The 21,731-nt window shown below is 46.3% G+C and overlaps 1 gene segment (V, D, J or C); it reads left to right on the forward strand.

Moving 5' to 3' along the window:
• The first annotated feature begins 10,439 nt into the window (after window positions 1–10,439).
• LOC132818580 (Ig kappa chain V-V region MOPC 21-like) lies at window positions 10,440–21,290 on the forward strand. The segment is given in 3 exon segments: window positions 10,440–10,507; window positions 10,694–11,024; window positions 20,489–21,290. Coding segments are annotated over 2 exon segments (360 nt in total).
• The last annotated feature ends 441 nt before the right edge of the window (window positions 21,291–21,731 follow it).

Genomic DNA, 21,731 nt, shown 5'->3' on the forward strand with positions numbered 1-21,731 from the left:
GAGCAGAATGAAGAGAAAGTAGCTGTTCCCCTTACATGGAGTTGGCACACATTCACTGTGAAAGACAGGAGTTTTAGAGGGGATTTGAGGAGCAGGTTTTTACTCAGAGGGTGGTGGGGGTCTGGTTTGCATTGCCTGGGATGGTAGTTGAGGTGGAAAATCTCACCATCTTTAAAATATACTTGGATGAACTCTTGAAATATCGTAACATTTAAAGCTATGGGTCTTGTGTTGGAAAGTTGGATGAATGCAGGCTTAGTGTAGTTTGGCTGGTACAGGTTCAATGGGCCAAAGGGCCTATTCGAAACTGTGTGATTTTATGATTGTATTGTGTGCAGTTTTGGTCTCCTTATGTGAGGAAGGATGTTCTGGCTGTGGAGGGAGGGCAGTGCAGGTTTACCAGGCTGATTCCTGGGATGACAGCACTTAGATCTGATGAGAAACTGGATCATTTAGGATTATATTCACTAGAGGTGAGAAGATTGAGGGGAGTCACATTGAAAACTCTAAAATCCCTAACAGGACAAGGCAGGATGTTCCTGATGACTGGGGAGTCCAGAATCAAGGATTACAATTTAAGGATACGGGAAAGGCCATTTAGAGCTGAGATGGAGAGAAAGTTTTTTCATTCAGTGAGTGGGAAGCCTGCGGAAGTTTCTGTCACTGAAAGCAGTTGAACACAAATCAATAAATGTTTTCCAGAAAAAGCTATGCATAGTTCTTCGGAAGAAAGGGATCAAAGGTTACGGGGAGAAAGCAGGAACATACGACTGAGTTGGATGATCAGCCATGATCATATTGAAAATTGGAACAGGCTCGAAGGGCTGAATGGCCTACTCGTGTTTTTAGTTTCACTGTTTGAGAGACTGTTCATCAATGTGGAAACATAATGAGTTAGAGAAAAGCATTTGCCTTTGGTCAGGAATTAATTTGGAGAAAGGAGACAGAATGGAGGGATAACGTATGTGTCCTCCAATGAGCAAGATGTGAATAGTGGTGTCCCCAGGGATCTGTGCTGGGACCTCAGCTTCACACAATATTTCTCAATGACTTGGATGAAGAAACAGAGAGTCATCTATCCAAGATTGCTGACCACACTGAGTGAGGCAGTTAGGAGGAGGTGACAGAGATGGGGAGGGTGGAAGGACAAGGAGGGACTTCAGAACAAGGATGAGAATTTGAAAATCGAGGTGTTGTTGGACCAGTAGCCAATGTTGCTCAGTGAGGACGGTGGAGGATGGGGATGGGACTTGGTGCAAGTTCGGATACGGGCAGCAGAGTTTGGGATGAGCTGAAGGTTACAGAGGGCAGTGGCTGAGATGTGGCCCAGGACAATATTAGAATGGTCATGTTTGGAGTCCCAAAGCAACGGCTGAGGTTTTCAGTGAGTGATCTCTGTGATTGGAAGGGTTTGTGGGGGCTCAGATCAGCCTCAAAGATGAGGCCAGAATTGGGAGGAATCTGATACTAAATAAAAGCTGAAAAAGCTGTGTTTGTTGTAAATGAGGAACAAAAACTGAAATTGCTGGAAAGGCTCAGCAGGTCTGGCACCATCTGTGGAGAGAAAGCAGACCAGTTCCATCATAGAACACACCAGATGGCTTCTTTCTTTAGAGAACGCAATTTCCCTTCCCACGTGGTTAAAGATGCCCTCCAACGCAATTCGTCCACATCCCGCACCTCCACCCTCAGACCCAACCCCTCCAACTGTAACAAGGACAGAACGCCCCTGGTGCTCACCTTCCACCCTACAAGCCTTTGCATAAACCAAATCATCCGCCGACATCTCTGCCACCTCCAAAAGGACCCCACCACCGGGGATATATTTCCCTCCCCACCACTTTCCGCCTTCCGCAAAGACCATTCCCTCCGTGACTACCTGGTCAGGTCCACGCCTTCCTACAACCCACCCTCCCTCCTGGCACTTTCCCCTGCCACTGCAGGAACTGTAAAACCTGTGCCCACACCTCCTCACTCACGTCTATCCAAGGACCTAAAGGAGAATTCCACATCCATCAAAGTTTTACCTGCACATCCACCAATATCATTTATTGTATCGGTTGCTACCGATGCGGTCTCCTCTACATTGGGGAGACTGGGCGCCTCCTAGCAGAGCACTTTAGGGAACATCTCTGGGATACCCGCACCAATCAACCACACCACCCCATGGCCTAACATTTCAACTCCCCCTCCCACTCTGCTGAGGACATGGAGGTCCTGGGCCTCCTTCACCGCCACTCCCTCACCACCAGACGCCTGGAGGAAGAACGCCTCATCTTACACCTCGGAACACTTCAACCCCAGGGCATCAATGTGGACTTCAGCAGTTTCCTCATTTTCCCTTCCCCCACCTCATCCTAGTCCCCAACTTCCAGCTGTCCCCATGACTTGTCCGGACTTACCCTACCTGCCTGTCTCCTTTTTCACCTATCCACTCCACCCTCTCCTCCCTGACCTATCACCTTCATCCCCTCCCACACTCACCCATTGTACTCTATGCTACTTTCTCCCCACCCCCACCCTCCTCTAGCTTATCTCTCCACGCTTCAGGCTCACTGCCTTTATTCCTTATTAAGGGGTCTTAACGTCGATTTCGCTGCACTTTGGAAGCTGCCTGGACTGCTGTGCTCTTCCAGCACCACTAATCCAGTTAACATTTTGGGACAAGTGAACCTTCTTCAGAACTGTTCTGAGCAAAGGTCACACCACCCGACATGTTAACGTTGATTTCTTTCCCCAGATGCCGCCAGACCTGCTGAGGTATTCTGTTTTTGTGAAGAGTCTGGTTGAGCAGCAGACAGTGCTCAGGGAGAGGGATGGAGGTTGTACCGGGACCTGAAGAGGATGGCTTTGATCTTCCCAATGTGTTTCCCAGTGAGCCTGGCTCCTCAGTCCTGACTGCTCTTAGCTGCTGTGATTGTCACTGATTGGACACTTATTATTAGAGATTCTGACCACAGCAGAAAGCCCCAGTATAAAAAATAACTGCAAAGGCTGTCAGAGCATAAGGTTGAAACTTCACCGAGAGAGGAAGTGAAAGAAGGAGCTCGGAGCAGCTGGATGTTTGTTATTGTGATGGGGGAAAACTGTGAACGGTCTGCACTCCCTGGAATCTGACAGCACATAAGAACATTAAAACCAGGAGCAGGAGCAAGCTCTCTGGCCCCTGGGGCTGCTCTGCCATTCTGTAAGATCATGACTGATCTTTTCATGGCCTCAGCTCCCCCTACCCACCTTTTCACCAAAACCCTTGATTCATTTTCTGTTCAAAAAATTACCTGTCTTAGCTTTAAAAACATTTACTGAGGAAACCTCAACCACTTCGCTGGGGAGGGAATTCCATAGATTCACCACCCTCTGGGTGAAGAAGTTCCTTCTCAATTCAGTCCTAAATCTGCTCCCCCTAGCACACGAGGAGACCATTCAGCCCATCATGTCTGTGAGTGATCCAATTAATCCCACTGCCCCTCCCTCTCCCATAACCCAGTAAATCTTTCCTTTTCAGCTCGATCTCTAGTTGCCTCTTGTAGAGAAGCAGAGCCTGTCCCTAACCTGGGCTCCAAATTGGCATCTCATCCATTCACCGTGAGACAAACTGCCTGGGCTGGGAAATGGATCAGGACCCTGAACATTCTCTCTCCCCTCCTGAGGGACACTTGATGATGAGGGATAGTTCCAAGGAGCCCTACAGTACACACTTCCCCATTCTGAGTGTAAAAGGCTGGAGCATGCCAGCAGGATATTCAACTGCAGGAGCTATCATCTGTTTGATCAATTCTGACTACCCCCATTCTCCATAACCCTTCTAATCATTATTGATGGACAATCTCCTCCTTGGTGTGAGACAGGGAAGGGACTAGTCTGTTGCAGACAATTTGAAATTTACACAGCAAAGGTTGAAGAAGATCCAAAGGGACATTACAAATACATTAAGGACAAAAGGGTAACTAGGGAGAGATTAGGGCCGCTCAAAGATCAGCTCGGTGGCCTTTGTTTGGAGCCGCAGGAGATGGGGGAGATACTGAACTAGTATTTTGTGGAAAAGGAAATGGGTGATATAGAATGGAGGGAAATAGATAGTGACGCCTTAAAAAATGGCCATATATCAGGGGAGGAAGTGCTGGATGTCTTGAAACGCATAAAAATGGATAAATCCTCAGGATCTGATCAGGTGTCCTGTAGAACTCTGTGGGAAGCTTGGGAAGTGATTGCTGGGCCTCTTGCTGAGATATTTGTATCATCAATAGTCACAGGTGAGGTGCTGGAAGTCTGGAAGTTGGCTAATGTGGTGCCACTGTTTAAGAAAGTTGGTAAGGACAGGCCAGGGAACTATAGACGAGTGAGCCTGACGTCTTGGTGAGCAAGTTGTTGTAGGGAATTCTGAGGGACTGGATGTACATGTATTTGGAAAGGCAAGGACTGATTAGGGATAGTCAACATGGCTTTCTGCCTGGAAAATCATGTCTCACAAACTTGATTGAGTCTTTTGAAGAAATAACAAAGAGGATTGATGAGGGCAGAATGGTAGACGGGATCTATACGGACTTCAGTAAGGCGTTCAACAAGATTCCCCATGGGAGACTGGTTAGCAAGGTAAGATCTCACCGAATACAGGGAGAACTGGCCATTTGAATACAGAAATGGCTTAAAAGTAGAAGACAGAGGGTGGTGTTGGAGAGTTGTTTTGCAGATTGGAGGCCTGTGACCAGTGGAGTGCCACAAAGATCATTGCTACTTTTCATCATTTATATAAATGATTTGGATGTGTGCTAAAGAGGTAGAGTTAGTAAGTTTGCAAATGACACCAAAATTGGAGGTGTAGTGGACATCGAAGAAGGTTACCTCAGATTACAATGGGATCTTGATCAGATGAGCCAATGGGCTGAGGAGTGGCAGATGGAGTTTGATTTAGATTAATGCTCCATTTTGGGAAAGCAAAACTTAGCAGGACTTATACACTTAATGGTATGGGTGTTTTGCTGAACAAAGAGACCTTGGAGTGCAGGTTCATAGCTCCTTGAAAGTAGAATCGCAGGTAGATAGGATAGTGAAGAAGGTGTTTGGTATGCTTTCCTTTATTGTTCAGAGTATTGAGAGCAGGGGTTGGGAGGTCATGTTGTGGCCTAACAGGACATTGCTTAGACCAAGTTTGGAATATTCTGTGCAATTCTGGTCTCCTTCCTTTCAGAAGGATGTTGTAAAACTTGAAAAGGTTCAGAAAAGATTTAAAAGGATGTTGCCAGGGTTTGAGGATTTGAGCTATAGGAAGAGGTTGAATGGGCTAGGGCTGTTTCCCTTGGAACGTTGTAGGCTGAGGAATGGCCTTTTGGGGGCTTACAAAATCATGAGGGGCATAAATAAGGTAGATAGACAAAGTTTTTTCCCGGGGGTAGGGGAGTCCAGAACTTGAGAGGTTACGTTTAGGGTGAGAGGGGAAAGATATAGAAGAGTATTGAGGGGCAACGTTTTCATGCATCAGGTGGTACGTCTATGGAATGGGCTGTCAGAGGAAGTGGTGGAGGCTGGTACAATTACAACATTTAAAAGACATCTGGATGGGCATATGAATAGGAAGGGTTTGGACGGATATGGGCCGGGTGCTGGCAGGTGGGACTAGATTACGTTGGGATATCTGGTCGGCATGGATGTGTTGGACCAAAGGGTCTGTTTCCGTGTTGTATATCTCTCTGACTCTATGACTCTAAGCTGGGAGAGTTTAGATATGGGATGAGCAGGAATAAAGGTTTCTGTGGTCATGGGGCTGATGTCGTGCATAGACGATCAATCTTGTGGAGATTGAAATAGAAGACCTCGTGATGGAGAGGATGTGGGGTTTGAAGTTCCAATATGGAGGGCCAGTGAGAAAGAGGCCCGTGCTCACTGCTGTCCATTAGACATCCCAGTGGGATGGAGGCCCATGGTTACTGATCTCTGTTGGATGGCCCAGTGGGAATGAGGTCCAGGTTTATTGGCGTCTTTTGGAGAGTCCAGATGGAAGGAGGCCCATGTTTACTGATCTCTGTTGGAGGTTCCAATTGAGTTCCATGGAATTGGAATGTTGGCATTTCTTACAGCTATTAGAATCTTGGTATTTATTATAAAAGGACTGGATTACAGAATTAAGGAAATATTGTTACAATTCTGTGAGGCATTGGTGAGACCACATCTGAAGTATTGTGTCCAGTTTTGGTCTCCTTATTTGATGAAGGATATGGTGGCACTGGATGCAGTTCAGAGGATATTCACCAGACTGATTCCCGGGATGAAAGGGCTGTCGTATGAGGAATAGTTGAATAGCTTGGGCTTATACTCACTGGAATTCAGTCGCATGACAGGGGATCTGAGCGAGGAAAATAAGATGCTAAAGGGGACTGATAAGTCAGACATGGAACAGATGTCCCTCCTGTGGGACAGTCTCGAACAATAGGTCATAGATATAGAATGGGTGAGGTAGGTTCAAAACTGTGATGTGGATAAACTACAATGGCATGGTGGTGCAGTGTTAGCACTACTGCCTCACAGTTCAGGGAGCTGCGTTTGATCCCACCCTTGGGCAGCTGTGTGGAGTTTGTAGATTCTCCCCCTATCTGTGGGGGTTTTATCTGGGTGCTGCTCCCACAGTTGAAAGATGTATGTACTTGGAGGATTGGCTATGCTAAATTTCCCATTGTGTTCAGGGATGTGTAGGTTAGGTTCATTAGTCATGGGAAATGTAGGGTTACAGGGAAAGGGTAAGGGGATGGGTCTGGGTGGAATGCTCTTTGAAGGGCCGCTATGGACCTGTTGGGCCAAATGACCTGTCTCTATACTGAAGGGATTCTATTCTATTGTAAGGCGTTCTCTCAGAGGGTTGAGAATCTGTGGAAGTCACTGCCCCCAGAGCACAGTGGAGGCAAAGTCAATCAACAGATTCAATAAAGAAGCAGATATCTTTCTGATGAAAAGCAGGATAGAGGGCAATAGGGAGCAGTCTGGAAAGTGGAGAGGAGGATAAGGTCAGGCAAGATCAGGGCTCGAAGGACTGAATTATCTCTTCCTGGTCCTCATTCCAAAGTTGGAGGGAAGGAAGCTGAGAGTGTGAGAGATAGATGGAGGTAAGGGTAATGGAGATCGGTCGGAGAGGAGGGTGGAGAGGATAGGTGGGAAGGAAGATTGACAGATGGGACAGGTCATGTGGGGACAGATGGGACAGTGCCGAGTTGAAAGATTGAAACTAGGATAAGATGGGGAGAGGGGAAACGTGGAACCTGGTAAAATTCACATTGATGCCGTGGGGTTGGAGGGTCCTGAGGCAGAAGATGAGGTGTTCTTCCTCCAGGTGTCGGGTGGCTAGGAAGTGGTGATGTAGGAGGCCCATGACCTACATGTCCTTGGCAGAGTAGGAGGCAGAGTTGAAGTGTTTGGCCAGGGGGCGGTGAGGTTGGTTGGTGCGAGTGTCCGGAGAAGTTCTCTGAAGCATTCTGCTCGAAGACATCCTGTCTCCTCAATTAGAAGAGACCGCATTGGGAGCAACGGATACAGTAAATGACACATGTGGAAGTGCAGGTGGAACTTTGATGGATGTGGAAGGCTCCTTTGGAGTTTTGGACAGAGATAAGGGGGGTGTTGTGGGCTCAGGTTTCTTTGGTGGCAGGGGAAGGTGCCGAGTGGGGACGGTGGATTGGTGGTGGACCTGATGAGTGAGTCACAGAAGGAATGGTCTTTATGGAAAGCAGATAGGGATGGGAAGGGAAATATATCTCTGTTGCTGGCATCTGTTTATAGGTGGCAGAAATAACGGAGGATGATGCAATGTATACGAAGGTCAGTGGGGTGGAAGGTGAGGACCAGGAGGGTTCTTACCTTGACAGTAAAACTGGAGCTTGACCATGGAAGGGGAAGGAGAGGAGAAGGTATTGGAACATGTTATGAATGGACAGGATGGGTCAGTGGGTCAGAACCTGTCCTGTCCCTCCAATTCACACTCATGGCCTGAGGATCTCCTCTCTCTGCTGAGCCTTCATGGAATGAGGTTTGCGTCTGAACCAGTCCCCAGTGAGAATAAGCCAACAGCACAAAACTGCCCTTCATTTGGCAAGAATATGTCTGTCTTCCTGAGAGATACCAAAGCCTGGTCAATGTGGGAAATGGGACCTTCCTCCAGGAGAAGACATGCTTCTGGGGTCAAGGGTTAACACCTATTGGTGGTTCAAAGCAGAGGGAGATTTACCCTGTATTTAACTGTTACCACCTGGGATGTTGTGGGAAAGAAAGAGAGAGGGAGATAGAGTAAGACAGAGAGAGAAAGAGAGAGAGGGAGAGGGCCATTTGGAGAGAGAGAGTGAGAGAGAGAGAGGGAGAGAGAGAAGGACAGGGTGTGAATGAGATAGAGGTAGAGTGAGCCTGAGGAAATGTAAGATGAGCAAAAGTAGAGAGGGAGAGGGACAGAGAGTTAGAGGGAGGTAGAGATGGTGGGGTTGAATAATAGAAACAGAGAGAAAGAGAGAGAGAGAGAATGAGATAGAGTATGAAACAGTGTGACTGAGGGAGAGGAGAGAGAGAGAGAGAAAGATGCAAAGTAGGTGTGAGACTAGGAGTAAAGAGAATCTAGTGAAAGAGACATTATGAGAAGAATATGACTGTACTCGAGAGGATGCAGAGATTTCCCAGGATGCTGCCTGGCCTGGAGGGTCTGAGCTGTGAGGAAGGATTGGAAAGGCTGTGTTTGTTTATCTTGGAGCAGTGAAGGTTGAAAGGGGACCTAATAAAGAGCTATAAGATTATGAGGGGCAGAGATATAGTGGACAAGAAGTCAATTTTTCCATGAGTAGAGGAATCAATACCCAGGGGCAGAGATTGAAGATATCACAGACGTACATAGATAGAAACAGGGAGCAGGAGTAATGTTCTGGTTAGGGTACGGGTTAGGTTACGGGTTAGGGTTTGGGTTTGGTTAGGGTTCGGGTTAGGTTTTGGGTTAGAGTTTGGGTTAGAGTTGGGGTAGGGGTTGGGGTTGGGGTTGGGGTTGGGGTTTGGGTTTGGGTTTGGGTTGCGGTATAGGTTAGGTTTAGGGTTGGGGTTAGGGTTAGCGTTTGGGTTTGGGTTCAGGTTAGGGTTTGGGTTCGGGTTTGGGTTTGTGTTAGGGTTCGGGTTTGAGTTAGGTTTTGGGTTAGAGTTTGGGTTATGGTTGGGGTTGGGGTTGGGGTTTGGGTTTGGGTTAGGGTTAGGGTTAGGGTTACGGTTTAGGTTAGGGTATGGATTAGGGTTCGGGTTCAGGTTCGGGTTAGGGTTGGGTTTTGGGTTAGGGTTAGGGTTAGGGTTAGTGTTCTGGTTAGGATTTGGGTTTGGGTTTGGGTTCGGGTTCGGGTTAGGGTTAGGGTTAGGGTTTGGGTTTGGGTTAGGGTTAGGGTTAGGGTTTGGGTTAGGGTATGGGTTAGGGTATGGGTAAGGTTTCAGGTTCAGGTTCGGGTTAGGGTTGGGTTTTGTGTTAGGGTTAGGGTTAGGGTTTGTGTTCGGGTTAGGATTAGGGTTTGGGTTTGGGTTAGGGTATGGGTTAGGGTTAGGGTTTGGAATTAGGGTTAGGGTTTGGGTTAGGGTTAGGGTTAGGGTTAGGGTTTGGGTTAGGGTACGGGTTAGGGTTCGGGTTCAGGTTCAGGTTAGGGTTGGGTTCTGGGTTATGGTTAGTGTTAGGGTTAGTGTTCGGGTTAGGATTAGGGTTTAGGTTTGGGTTTGGTCTTGTGAGGCTGCTCTGTCATTCAATATGATCCTGGCTGATCCTCTCCCTCAATGCCAAGGTGGGATTAGCGTTAATGACTTTTGCAAGTTGTTCAATGCTGTTCATGTCATTGAGCTTCTGATTGAGAGATAGAGAGACAGAAGACAGAGAGTGGGGGAGAGAGAGAGAGAGAGAGAGAGCGAGAGAACAAGTGCACATTGTGAGATTGAGTGAGAGAGGGCGAGGCATTTAGCTGCTGCCCCATGACTCAGTGTTCCAATGTTCTGGAACAACACCTGCTATAGAGATCAGTTAGAGAGTGACTGGAGGGAGAGAGACAAGGATGGAGTGAGGCAATGAGAGATTGTGGGGGCGAGTGAGGAAACAGGTAGAAAGATAAGTGATGGAGAGGAATGGATGATCAGACAGAGAGAGAGAGAGAGAGAGAGAAAGACAGACCAACCAATACAGAAGGAAAGGGAGATCAAAAGAAAAAGAGGGAGTAAGTCAATGAACAACAGGATTATATTCAAGAGAAAGGTGAAAAAGAGATAGAAGGGAAAAGGGTGGGAGGAACTAGGGAAGGATGAGAGAGAGAGAGTAAAAACAGGAAGTGTGGGGGGCTGACGTGGCTCCCTCTGCCTGATGCTATTTACATACTGAGGAACACCCAGTCAGACTCACACAGGCTGCAGCTTTATAAAGCAGAGCCCAGTGAAGGGAGAGTTTATCAGGAACCAGGCACAGGGACAGGAGCACACACCATGATTTCACACACCCAGCTGATCTGGCCCCTGGCATTCTGTGTCGCAGGTACAAATCTCTCTCCTTCCACCTTGAATCTTTAGCTGCTCTCCATTTCACTCCAATTCCACTGACTTGTGATTGAAGGGAAAATGCTGAAACCAGAGGAATGCTCAGTGTCTCCAACAATCTCTCATTTGACTGGCTCTTTCTGTGACAGTTCTGACTTCACTGTGTTCCTCTCTGACCCCTCAGGTATCAGTGGGGACATCATCATGACTCAGTCTCCCCCGGTGCTGTCAGTGGAACTGGGCCAGACCGCAACCATCACCTGTAAATCCAGTCAGAGTGCCAGTGGTGATGTTGAATGGTTCCAGCAGCGGGAAGGACAGAAACCCTCTCTCCTGATCTACAATGCTGCATCACTATTCACAGGAGTCTCAAACAGATTCACCGGGACAGAAGTGTCCAGCACACATTTCACCCTGACAATCAGCAACGTTCAGAATGAGGATGTCGCTGATTATTACTGTCAGCAAAGTGAGAGCTTCCCTTACGTTCGGTAAAGGAACCAAACTCCGACTGAGTAAGTAAACCCTTTCAATATCAAACTTGCTAAAACACAAATGCTGAATTGTTGAAGGTGTTAGTGGGAAGCTGCAGTGAATGAAATGGTTGATTGAGGAGCACTGTGTTTAACAGGGTGTCCAGCTGTATTTCTTTAGTTCCATTGCCCCCTTTAAGCAAGACAGAAGTCAGGAAGTTTACTCACTGTGTGGAGGAGCTCTGTCCATTTGCAGCCTGTGGTCCCATTCCTGCAGCATGGAGTGAAATCAGTGAGTAGCCTCCTGCCAGTCTCAGTGTGACGGACACGGGGCAGAGTTTGATGTGAGCTCTGGCTCCCTGTCCCAGTCTCTGATCTCACTGACCTCAGCAGCAGCAGCAGCAGCAGCAGCAGCAGCACAGTGAGACACCGAGCTCCCACCTCCACCAGCTTTAACTCTACTCAATCACACAATCACAAAACTGTTACAGTGCAAAAGGAGACCATTCTGCCCATCCCATCTGTACTGGCTCTCTGAATGAGCAATTGACTGAGTGTCATTCTCCTGCCTTCTCCCTGTCACCCTGCACATTGTTCCTTTTCAAATAACAGTCTCATTCCCTTCAGAATGTTTCAATTGAAGCTGCCTCCACCACACTCTCAGGCAGTGCATTCCACACCTTAACCACTTGCTTCATGAAAATGTTTTTCCTTCTCTCACTTCTGCTTCTTCTATCAATTACTTTCAATCTGTGGCTCTCGCTCTCAATCCTTTAATGAGAGGGAACATTTTCTCCCTGTTTACTCTGTCCAGACCCCTCCTGATGTTGAATTCCTCAAACAAATCTCCTCTCAGCCTTCTCTTCTCCAAGGAAGACAGTCTGAACTTCTCCAATATATTTTCATAACTGACGTTCCTCATCCCTGAGCCTTCCATGGGAATTTTCTGTCATGCCATCTGCAAAATATTCATATCCTTTGTGAAATATATACCTTTTCTATTCCCCATAGTCCCATTTGCCTGCATTTGGCTCATTTCCTATCCCTTTTCTCTTCCAATGTACCTGTTCAAATGTTTTTTAAATGTTTTAATCATACTCGCCTCTCCGACTTTCTCTGGCAGTTCATTCAATACCACTGTCTGCCAGAAAGAGGGATACCTCAGGTCCCTTTTGAATCTTTCCTCTTTCACTTTAAACCGCTGCCCGCTAGGTTTGTACTAACCTACCGTGAGGAAAAGACCTTAGCTAGTCACCTTATCTATGCCCATTATGATTTTATAAATCTCTAAAATGTCACCCTGAAGCTTCTGAGCTTCCAAAGAAAGTAGCCCTGCTTAACCAGTCTCTCCTTATAACTCAAACCCTCCAGTCTCGGTGACATCCTTGTCATCCTTTTTACACTCTTTCCAGTTGAATGCTATCCTTCCAATAGCAGGTGGATTGGAAACATGGCCAGACCAACATCTTGGGAAGCTGTAATGTCCCAACTCCCATACCCGATGAAGGCAAGTGTACCAAATGCTTTCTTCACCACCCTGTCTACACGTGACACCAGTTTCAATCCTCTATGTGCGTCCACCCCTTGGTCTCCCTGTTTGACAACACTCCCCATGGCCCCACAATTAACTGTGTTAGCCCTGGCCTGTACCAAAATGCAACACCTTGCTATTATCTCAATGCATAATGTAAATGTACTCTCAAATAGCCTTCTTCACTGACCATGAAACCGCCAATTTTGGTGTCATCTTCAAACTCACAAACTATACTTCCTATATTCTCATTCAATTTGTTTCTATAAATGACGAACAATGATGAACCCGGAAGCAATCCTTTCGCTTGTCACAGGCTTCCAGTCTGAACAGCAACCCTCTACCACCACACTCTGTCTCCAACCATCAAGCCAATTTTGTATTAATTAACTTGCTCTTCCTGGATCACATTTGATCTAACCTTACTAACCAGATGTCCATGCAGGAAATTATCAAAGGCCTTGCTAAAGTCCATGTAGACAATGTCTACCACTCTGCCCTCAGCTATCTTATTGGTCATGTCCTCAAAAAAATTTGTAAGACACATTTTCCCACTGACAAAGCCATGTGGACTATCCCTAATCAATCCTTGTCTTTCCAAATGCATTTAGATCCTGTCTATCAAATTCCCCTCCAACAATTTACCACGATCAGACTCACTGGTCTATAATTCCCTGTGTATTCCTTGCAGATCTCATTAAATAACAGCTCAACATTAGACACACCCCCGTCTTCCAGCACATCACCCGTGGCTGTTGATGATACAAACATCTCCACAAGGGGCATCACTGTCTCTTCCCAAGCTTCCCACAAAGTATTGGGATGGAGCTGATCAGGTCCTGGGAATTTATCTATCTTTATGAGTTTAAAGAGCAGATTACCGCACGTCTTCTTCTGTAATATGGGCTCTTCTCAAGACATCAACATTTATTTCCCAAATTTCCTTCACTTCCATGTCCTTCTCAACTGTAAATACTGAAGCAAAATATTATATTTGTAACTCATTCATACTCTGTTTTAAAATAAAATGTGAAAAATTCTAAGAGTGAAACATTGGGGGTGATCCATGGGATACGATCCATGATCATGACTTTATGCTGGATTGTCCGTTGTCCTTTTCCATTGTTCCCCTAAACTTTATGATACAATGATCACTCTTCCCTAAATGTCCTCTCACTGACACTTGATCTACTTGGATTTCCTCATTCCCAAGATCTAGTTGCTGTCTCAGTTGATATTCTGACAATTAAAATCCTGTAATGTTTGCACCTCTCTGTAAATTCCTTGCAGGTTTGCTCCCCTACATCCTTCCCACTAGTCAGTGACCTACAGACTGCACTGAACAACCTGATTGCACCTTTTTGTTCCTTATCTTGAACCAAATCGATTCTGTCCTTGACCCCTTTGAGACACCTTCTTTCTCCAGCTCTGCACCGATCTCCTTAATCAATCCCACACCTCTCACCCTTTCCCCCCTTTCCTATCTTTCCTGAACACTTTGTATCCAGGAATATTTAACACCCAGTCCTGTCTTCATTTGAACCTCATCTGTTAGAGCAACAACATCAGATTTCCACTTGGTAATCTGTGTCTGTAATTCCCCAGTCTTATTCCCCACACTCTGTGCAGTCCCATACATGCACAGCCAGCCAGATTTAGAATTTATTGCTGGCTCTCTCTCACTCTGACCCTGCCTAGGAAGTTACTACTCCTTACTCTGATGCGAACAATTTTTTCCAGGGTTCTGTGTTCCTTGGTGTTCCTTCCTGATATTACCCTCCTGGTTCCCACGGCCCTTCAATATTAATTTAAACCCTCTCCAACAGCACCAGCAAATCACCCCACGAGGAGCTCAATTCCTGCTATGTTCAGGAGCAACCCATCCAGTCTATAGAGGTTGCATCTCCCACCAGGTCATTCCCAAAGACCCAAGAATCTAAAGCCCTCCCTCCTGGACCACATTTCCAGCCCACATCCACCTGTCTTATCTTCCTGTTCCTATCCTCACTTGCATTGGTCATGGGAGTAATCCAAAGATTCCTATTTTTGAGTTCCTGTTGCGAATTGCCTCCCAAGCTCCCTAAATTCTGACTGCAGGAGCACATCCTTTTTCTCCCTCTGTCACTGGGACCGATGTGGACCATGACTGCTGCCTGTTCCCCCTCTCCCCTCAGGGTGCTCTGCAGCCACTCAGTGACATCCTTGACCCTGGCACCAGGGAGACAACACACCATCCTGGATTCCCATCTGCAGCTGCAGAAAATCTTATCGATTGCCCTCACTCTCGAATCTCCTCTCACTATCGCTCTTCCAGTTCCTTGTGCCCCCCTGTACAGCTTCCCCCCATCTTGGTGCATTGGCTGCATTCCCCAGATGAACCATCATTCTCATCGGGATTCTGAACTGAATTTTTGTTGGAGAGCGGGATGCACTCAGGGTATTCCTGTACTAGCTGCCTGGTCCTTTTGGACTGTCTGCTGCTTCCCCATTCCCTCTCTCCCTGCGTACTCTGAAGCTGCAGAGTGACCACATCTAGAAACGTGCTCTCCACGGAGCTCTCAGCCTCACGGACGCTCCACACTGACACCAGCTGCTGCTCAAGCTCCGAAGCCCAGAGCTCCAACTGCTGTCACTGACCACACTTCCTGCTCACATTGTATTCCAGGAGCAGCTCGGAAGCATTCTGAAGTTCCCACAAGGAACAAGATGCATACTGTCTCCACTCTTTGGTTATCTCTTGGCAAAGTTCTAATGACAAACAGCTCCAGCAGGGCTCACAATCCAGAGCTTTCAGTTTTCTGGGGTTTTGCAGAGTCTCTTCAAAAGATATCAGAATTAGGCCATTCGCCCCATCAAGTCTGCTGTGCTGTTTGGTCATGTGTTTCTCAAGACTATTCTCCTGCCTTCTTCCCATTATGCTTGTTCGCCTTTCCAATCAGGAATCTATCAATGTCTGTCCTAAATACACTCAATGACTTCATCTCCACTGCAATGAGTTCCACAGATTAACCACCCTCTGGCAGAAGAAATTCCTTCGCATCTCAGTCCTAATGAGTTATCCCTAAATTCTGTGGCTGTACCCTCTGGTCCTTGTTTCACTTACTGGTGGAAACATCTTCTCCACGTCCCTATCCAGGCCTCTCAGTGTTGTGTAAGTGTATATGTGATCCTCCCATGTCCTTCTGAACTCCATCAAGTACACATCCAGAGTTCTCAACCGCTCCTCATCAGACCAGGCTGTCACCCCCAGGGTCATTCTTATAAACCTCCTCTGGATCTCCTCTAATACAAGCACATCCCTCCTTAGATATGGGTCCCAAAACTGTTCACAATAATCCAAATGCAGCCTGGCCAGAGTCTCATACAGCCTCAGCAGGACACACCTGCTCTTGTATTCTAACTCAGTTGAAATGAATGCTAACATTGCATTTGTCTTCCTAATTGCCAACTGAACCTACATATTAACCTTAAGAGAAACCTGAAAGAGGCCTCCTGAGCCACTTTGCGTTTCAGGATTCCAAATTTCCCCATTTAGGAAACAGTTTGAGCCTCTATTCTTCCAACCAAGCTGCATAACCTCACACATTCCCATTTTCTATTCCATCTACCACTCCTTTGCCCACTCTCTGAGCCTTTCCAAGTCCTTCTGCAGCCTCCCTACTCCTCAACGCTCCCTGTCCCTCACTTCATCTTTGTGTTATCAGCAAATTTAAGAACAATGCCCTCAGTTCCTTTTCCCTGATCGTTAATATATAATTAATTGTTACATGAATAGCTGAGGTCCCAACACTGCCCCCTGCTGAACTGCAGGAGGCACCAGCTGCCATCCTGCAAAAGATCCATTTATTCTCACTCTCTACCCATGTCAGTAGAGGACCCCAAACCCCATGGGCTCTTATGTTATTTAGCAGCCTCCTGTGTGGCAACTTGTCAAAGGCCTTCTGGAAATCCAAATAGATCATGTCCATTGGCTCTCCTTTGTCTAACTTGCTCATTAACTCCTCTTATTACATAGTATTCCAGCTTCTCCCTCTCAAACTGCAGGGTGAATTCTATCATATCATTGTCACTACCCCCTCAGGGTTCACTCACCTTCAGCTCCCCAATCAGAGCTACCTCATTACACATTAACAAATCCAGAATTACCTGTTTCCTTGTGGCTCTACCATAAACTGCTCCAAAAAAAGCCTCTCGCAGACATTCTATGAATTCCTTTCCTTGAGATCCATTCCCAACCTGACTTTCCCAGTCCACCTGCATATTGCAGTCCCCATGACTATGTAATAATCCCTTTCTTACATGCCTTTTCTATCTCCTGATTTATTTTCTGACCCACATCCTGACGACTGCGCGGAGTCTGGTACATAACTCCCATCAGGGGCTTTGTTCCTTTGTGGTTTCTTAAGTTGACTCACACAGATTCTATGCATTCCCACTCAATATTTCCTCTTGCTATCGATAAATTTCAGTTCTTCCTGACAGGATAAACTTTCTCCTCCCACACCCCACCTCCACACCCCTCACACATCTACCTATCATTAGAAACATAGAAATATAGAAAATAGCTGCAGGAACAGGCTATTCAGCCCTTCGAGCCTGCACCACCGTTCAATATGATCATGGCTGATTATGTAATCTCAGTTTCCCATTCCCACCTTCCCCCTATACCCATAAATCCCTTCATCCTCAAGGACCACGTCCCTCTTGATATATATCTAACAAACTGGCCCCACCAGCTTTCTGTGGTAGAGAATTCCACAGGTTCACATCATCTGAATAACTTAACCCTTAATCGTAGACAGTGACCCCTGGTTCTGAACTTTCCTAATGTTGGGAACATTCTTCCAGCATCGACCCTGTCAAATCTCATCAGGATTTTATATGTTTCCGTGAGATTCCTCTCAGTCTTCTAAATCCCAGTGAGTACAAGCCCAGTCGATCCAGTCTTTCCTCATATGTCAGTCCTGCCATCCCGGGAATCAGTCTGGTGAACCTTCGCTGGATTCCCTCAATAGCAAGAATGTCCTTCCTCAGACTAGGAGACCAAAACTGCACACAATACTCAAGGTGAGGCCTCACCAAGGCCTTGTTTAATTCTACAAGACATCCTTACTCCAATACACTGTGAAGGCCAACATGCCATTAGCTTTCCTCACTGCCTGCTGCACCTGCATGCCCCCTTTCAATGACACCCAGCTCTCACTGCACCTCACCTTTTCCTAAACGTCCACCATTCATTCATAATCTGTTTACCACAAAAGTGGATCATCCCACATTTACCCACATTATGTTGCACTTGCCAAGTATATGTCCACTCAGCCAGCCTGTCCAAGTCACCCTGCAGCCTCTTAGCATCCTCCTCACAACATACATTGCCACCCAGCTTCATGTCATCTGCAAGTTTGTAGGGATTGCATTCAATTCCTTTGTCCATATCATTTATGTGTATTGTGAACAGCTGGGGTCCCAGCACTGAACCCTGTGGTACCCCACTCATCACTGCCTGCCACTCTGAAAAGGACTCATTTATTCCAACTCTCTGCTTTCTATCTGGCAATGAGTTCTCTCTCCATGATAATACATTACATCCAATACCATGGGGCTTAATGTAACTCACTAATCTCTTGTATGGGACCTTGTCAAAAGCCTTTTGAAAGCCCAGATACTCACTGTCCACTGAGTTCTGAAGTAGGGTCACTCAATTCGAAACACTAACTTCGATTGCTCTCCACAGATGCTGCCAGACCTGCTGAACTTTTTCATCATTTTTGTTGTTATCCACTGATTCAGCCTTGTCTACTCTCTACTGATCACATCCTCAAAAACTTCCAGGAGATGTGTCAGCCCTAATTTCCCTTTTGTAAATCCATGCTTATTTGGACCGATCCTGTCATTGCTTTCCAAATGCTCGGTTATTGTATCTTTAATAACTGACTCCAGCGTTTTCCTCATGTGTAATTCCTCATTTTCACTCTCGTTCCTTTTATTAAAAAGTGGGGTTATATTGGATACTGTCTAGTCCATTGGAACTCTGTCAGTGTCGACAGAATGCTGGAAAATGATCACCAATGTGTCCACTATTTCTAGACCCACTTTCTTAAGGACTCTGGGATGCAGAACATCAGGCCCTAGCATCAGCTTCTCCAAGACCATTTCCTGACTAACAAGGATTACCTTCAGTTCCTCCTTCACACTTGACCCTCTATCCCCTTGCATTTCCTTTCAATAGGATGTGTATCCTTGGATATTTAGTTCCCAGCCCTGATCTCCTTGCAGCCACATCCCTGCGCTACAGGCTCATTTACCTTGTTTCATATACTCGATGCATCGAAGTACAACACCTGCAGTGGTGCATTGACTGTCTCCTTCTCATAGTTATCTCCTTTAGAATTCATAGAATCCCTACATTGTGGAGGCAGGCCATTCAGCCCAGACTGACCCTCCTAAAAGCATCCCACCCACCCTATAATTCCCATGGATAATCCTCCTAACCTACACATCTTTGTGACAATGGGAGGAAACCCACATAGACACAGGGAGAATGTGTAAACCCCACACAGACAGTCAGTCGGAATTGAGTCTGTGTTTCCGGAGCTGTGAGACAGCAGTGCTAACCACTGATCCACCATTCCACCCTGCGGGGCCTCAAGTTCAATTCCTCATCCTTTCTATACTCTCTATCCTAGTACTTGATCCGAATGATTTAATAAAGTGTCCTGAGGCCCTACCTTCTTGAATTAGTTTAAATTCCTTGAAGCTTGATTTACCTTGGTTTGTGTGGTACCACTTTGTCGACCATATTCCGAATGGGTCATGCATTAAGAGACAAAGCCTTTAAGCTTGTTCTATAGTGACCTTCCCTGCACTTTTAAGTTTCCTCAGTACAATATGACATTCACAACGCTCTGTCCCTTTCCTTTTATTTCCTGGTAACAATGAATCCCATCACTAACCAACAATTCTCCCTTCTCCTTTAACTTTCATTTTTCTCATTTTCCATCCAACTGTTCCAGTTACTTTCTCTTTGAATTGTATTCAGGCTGATATTTATTCCTGAACAAACGTCACTCAAAATGTTCCTTGGTTCATTGTTGCTTGTGGGATCTTGCTGTGTACAATCTGGCTTGCACATTTCCTATATTACAACAGTGACCACATTTCAAACAAGTCCCACACTGTCTGCAAATGTCTTGGGGACAGCATGGATCTTTCTTTTCTTTGGATGAACTGGGAGTCTTTCAGATGTGAAAGATGCCATTCCAATGTTGCACAGTCCTCCTCCTGAACTACAGTTCCTGCTTTGTCCCTCTCTTTTGTGAAAACAGACCGAATGTTTTCATGAGGAACCATTGCTCCATCTCCCACCCCCGCACACAAGTTCCTTTCCTGCTCTCGAATGGGCCTCACATTCCTTCATTCTCTTGTTCTTTCTGTGATTATAAAACATCACTGGGATTTCACTGACTTCATCTGGACACAATTCATCCTGTCAGCTCTTTGCTTTCCTCAGGTCCTAGTAAATTTCATCCCTGCATTTTGTCTTTCAGCTTACTTTTACCCAATCCCTGACCTGTTTAGTAAAATGGTTTGTTCCCAAATAAAAACTTTTACACTTGTTCCGTGGTTCTCCATTTCCATCCCTACTCTCAATCTCACTGAGTTCTGATCACTGTCACTGAAATGCTCCCCCATTGATAGCCCTTTCAGCTGCTCACATACATTCCAAAAATGATGGTCCAAAACTGTCCCTTCTCTTTCACTATCACTTTCTCAGCGGCGATTAGGGATGGATAATAAATGCTGGCCCTTCCAGTGACACTCACATAACAAGAAGCAATTTTAAAAGTCCCTGTCCTTTTATGGGGCTTGTTAGGTATTGGATACAAATGTTCAAATGGATTGTTTTGCCAGTGAACCTACAGAGTTGAAATCCCTTTGAATTACAGGGATTAAAATAGTTTCTCTTGTCTTTCAGGCCGTGACAACTCTCAGCCCAAGCTGACCCTGCTACCTCCCTCCCCGGAGCAGGTCAATGCCAAGGGCACTGCCACCCTGGTGTGCCTTGCCAATCACTTCTATCCCGATGAGCTGGAGGTGCAGTGGAAGAAGGACGGTGCAATCATTTCGGATGGGGTTCAGACCAGCAACTACCTGCGAGCTTCGGACAGCACCTACAGTGTCAGCAGCCTGCTGACCCTCTCTGGGTCTGACTGGGAGTCTGACGCTCGCTTCTCCTGTGCCCTCACCCACGTGACCCTCCCCTCTCCCCTCAGCAAGAGCATCAAGAGATCAGAATGTGTGTAGAGTGTTTGAGACAGTCCACAGAGGAGATACAACTTTAAACAGAACAGGGCTGAGCTGGCAGGACAAAGGTCATTGTCAGCACTGAATTTCAATTCTCTTCCTTCTCAGGACTGGCTCAGAGACACGTCTGACGTTCACGAGTTAAGGCACGTCTTTGGAATTATCAAAAACAAGCTTTACTCTGTATCAAACCCCATGCTGACCCTGTTCTAGGAGTGTTTGATTGGACAGTGAAGACTAGTGATGCCAAGTAAAACCTCTCAAAGATGCTGAAAACTGTCAGCTGTACAAAATAATGTGAACCTCAGAAGTCTCTGCTTCAGTAAACCAGATCTCCTTCCTGCTCAGTCGCTAGTTCCAATTTAATGTTTTGTCACTGTTTAAAGGGACAGGATTCTTATGTTATTGAGAAAAATTCCACAAGTGTTTTCCTCAAGCTCCATTGTGGCTGTGAATTTGAGCAGCTTCCTCTGTCTGGGCTGTTAATTGCTGACTGTTTTCTGTCAATGTCAATCTGGAAAAGGGAATAAAGATGAAGAAGATTCAGTCTCTGTCTCTGTGTGTGCTTTGGAAATGGCCAGAGCTGAAACCTCAGGGAAAGGTGTGTGAAGTGTTAACCTCCAACTTCAAGGCCTGGAACAAGAGGGGGAGAATCGAGGGAGTAATGGGGTCCCTGGAGCAGGAGGGCAATTCTACAACTGTGTCCAGAAGGGGTTCTTTCAGAAGGAATGCAGGGCCCCAAGGAATTTTTAGATTTTTTTTAGATTAGATTACTTACAGTGTGGAAACAGGCCCTTCGGCCCAACAAGTCCACACCGACCCGCCGAAGCGCAACCCACCCATACCCCTACATTTACCCTTAACTAACACTACGGGCAACTTAGCATGGCCAATTCACCTGACCTGCACATCTT

The sequence above is a fragment of the Hemiscyllium ocellatum genome, chromosome 9 (genome assembly GCF_020745735.1).
Source record: "Hemiscyllium ocellatum isolate sHemOce1 chromosome 9, sHemOce1.pat.X.cur, whole genome shotgun sequence".
Taxonomy (NCBI): domain Eukaryota; kingdom Metazoa; phylum Chordata; class Chondrichthyes; order Orectolobiformes; family Hemiscylliidae; genus Hemiscyllium; species Hemiscyllium ocellatum.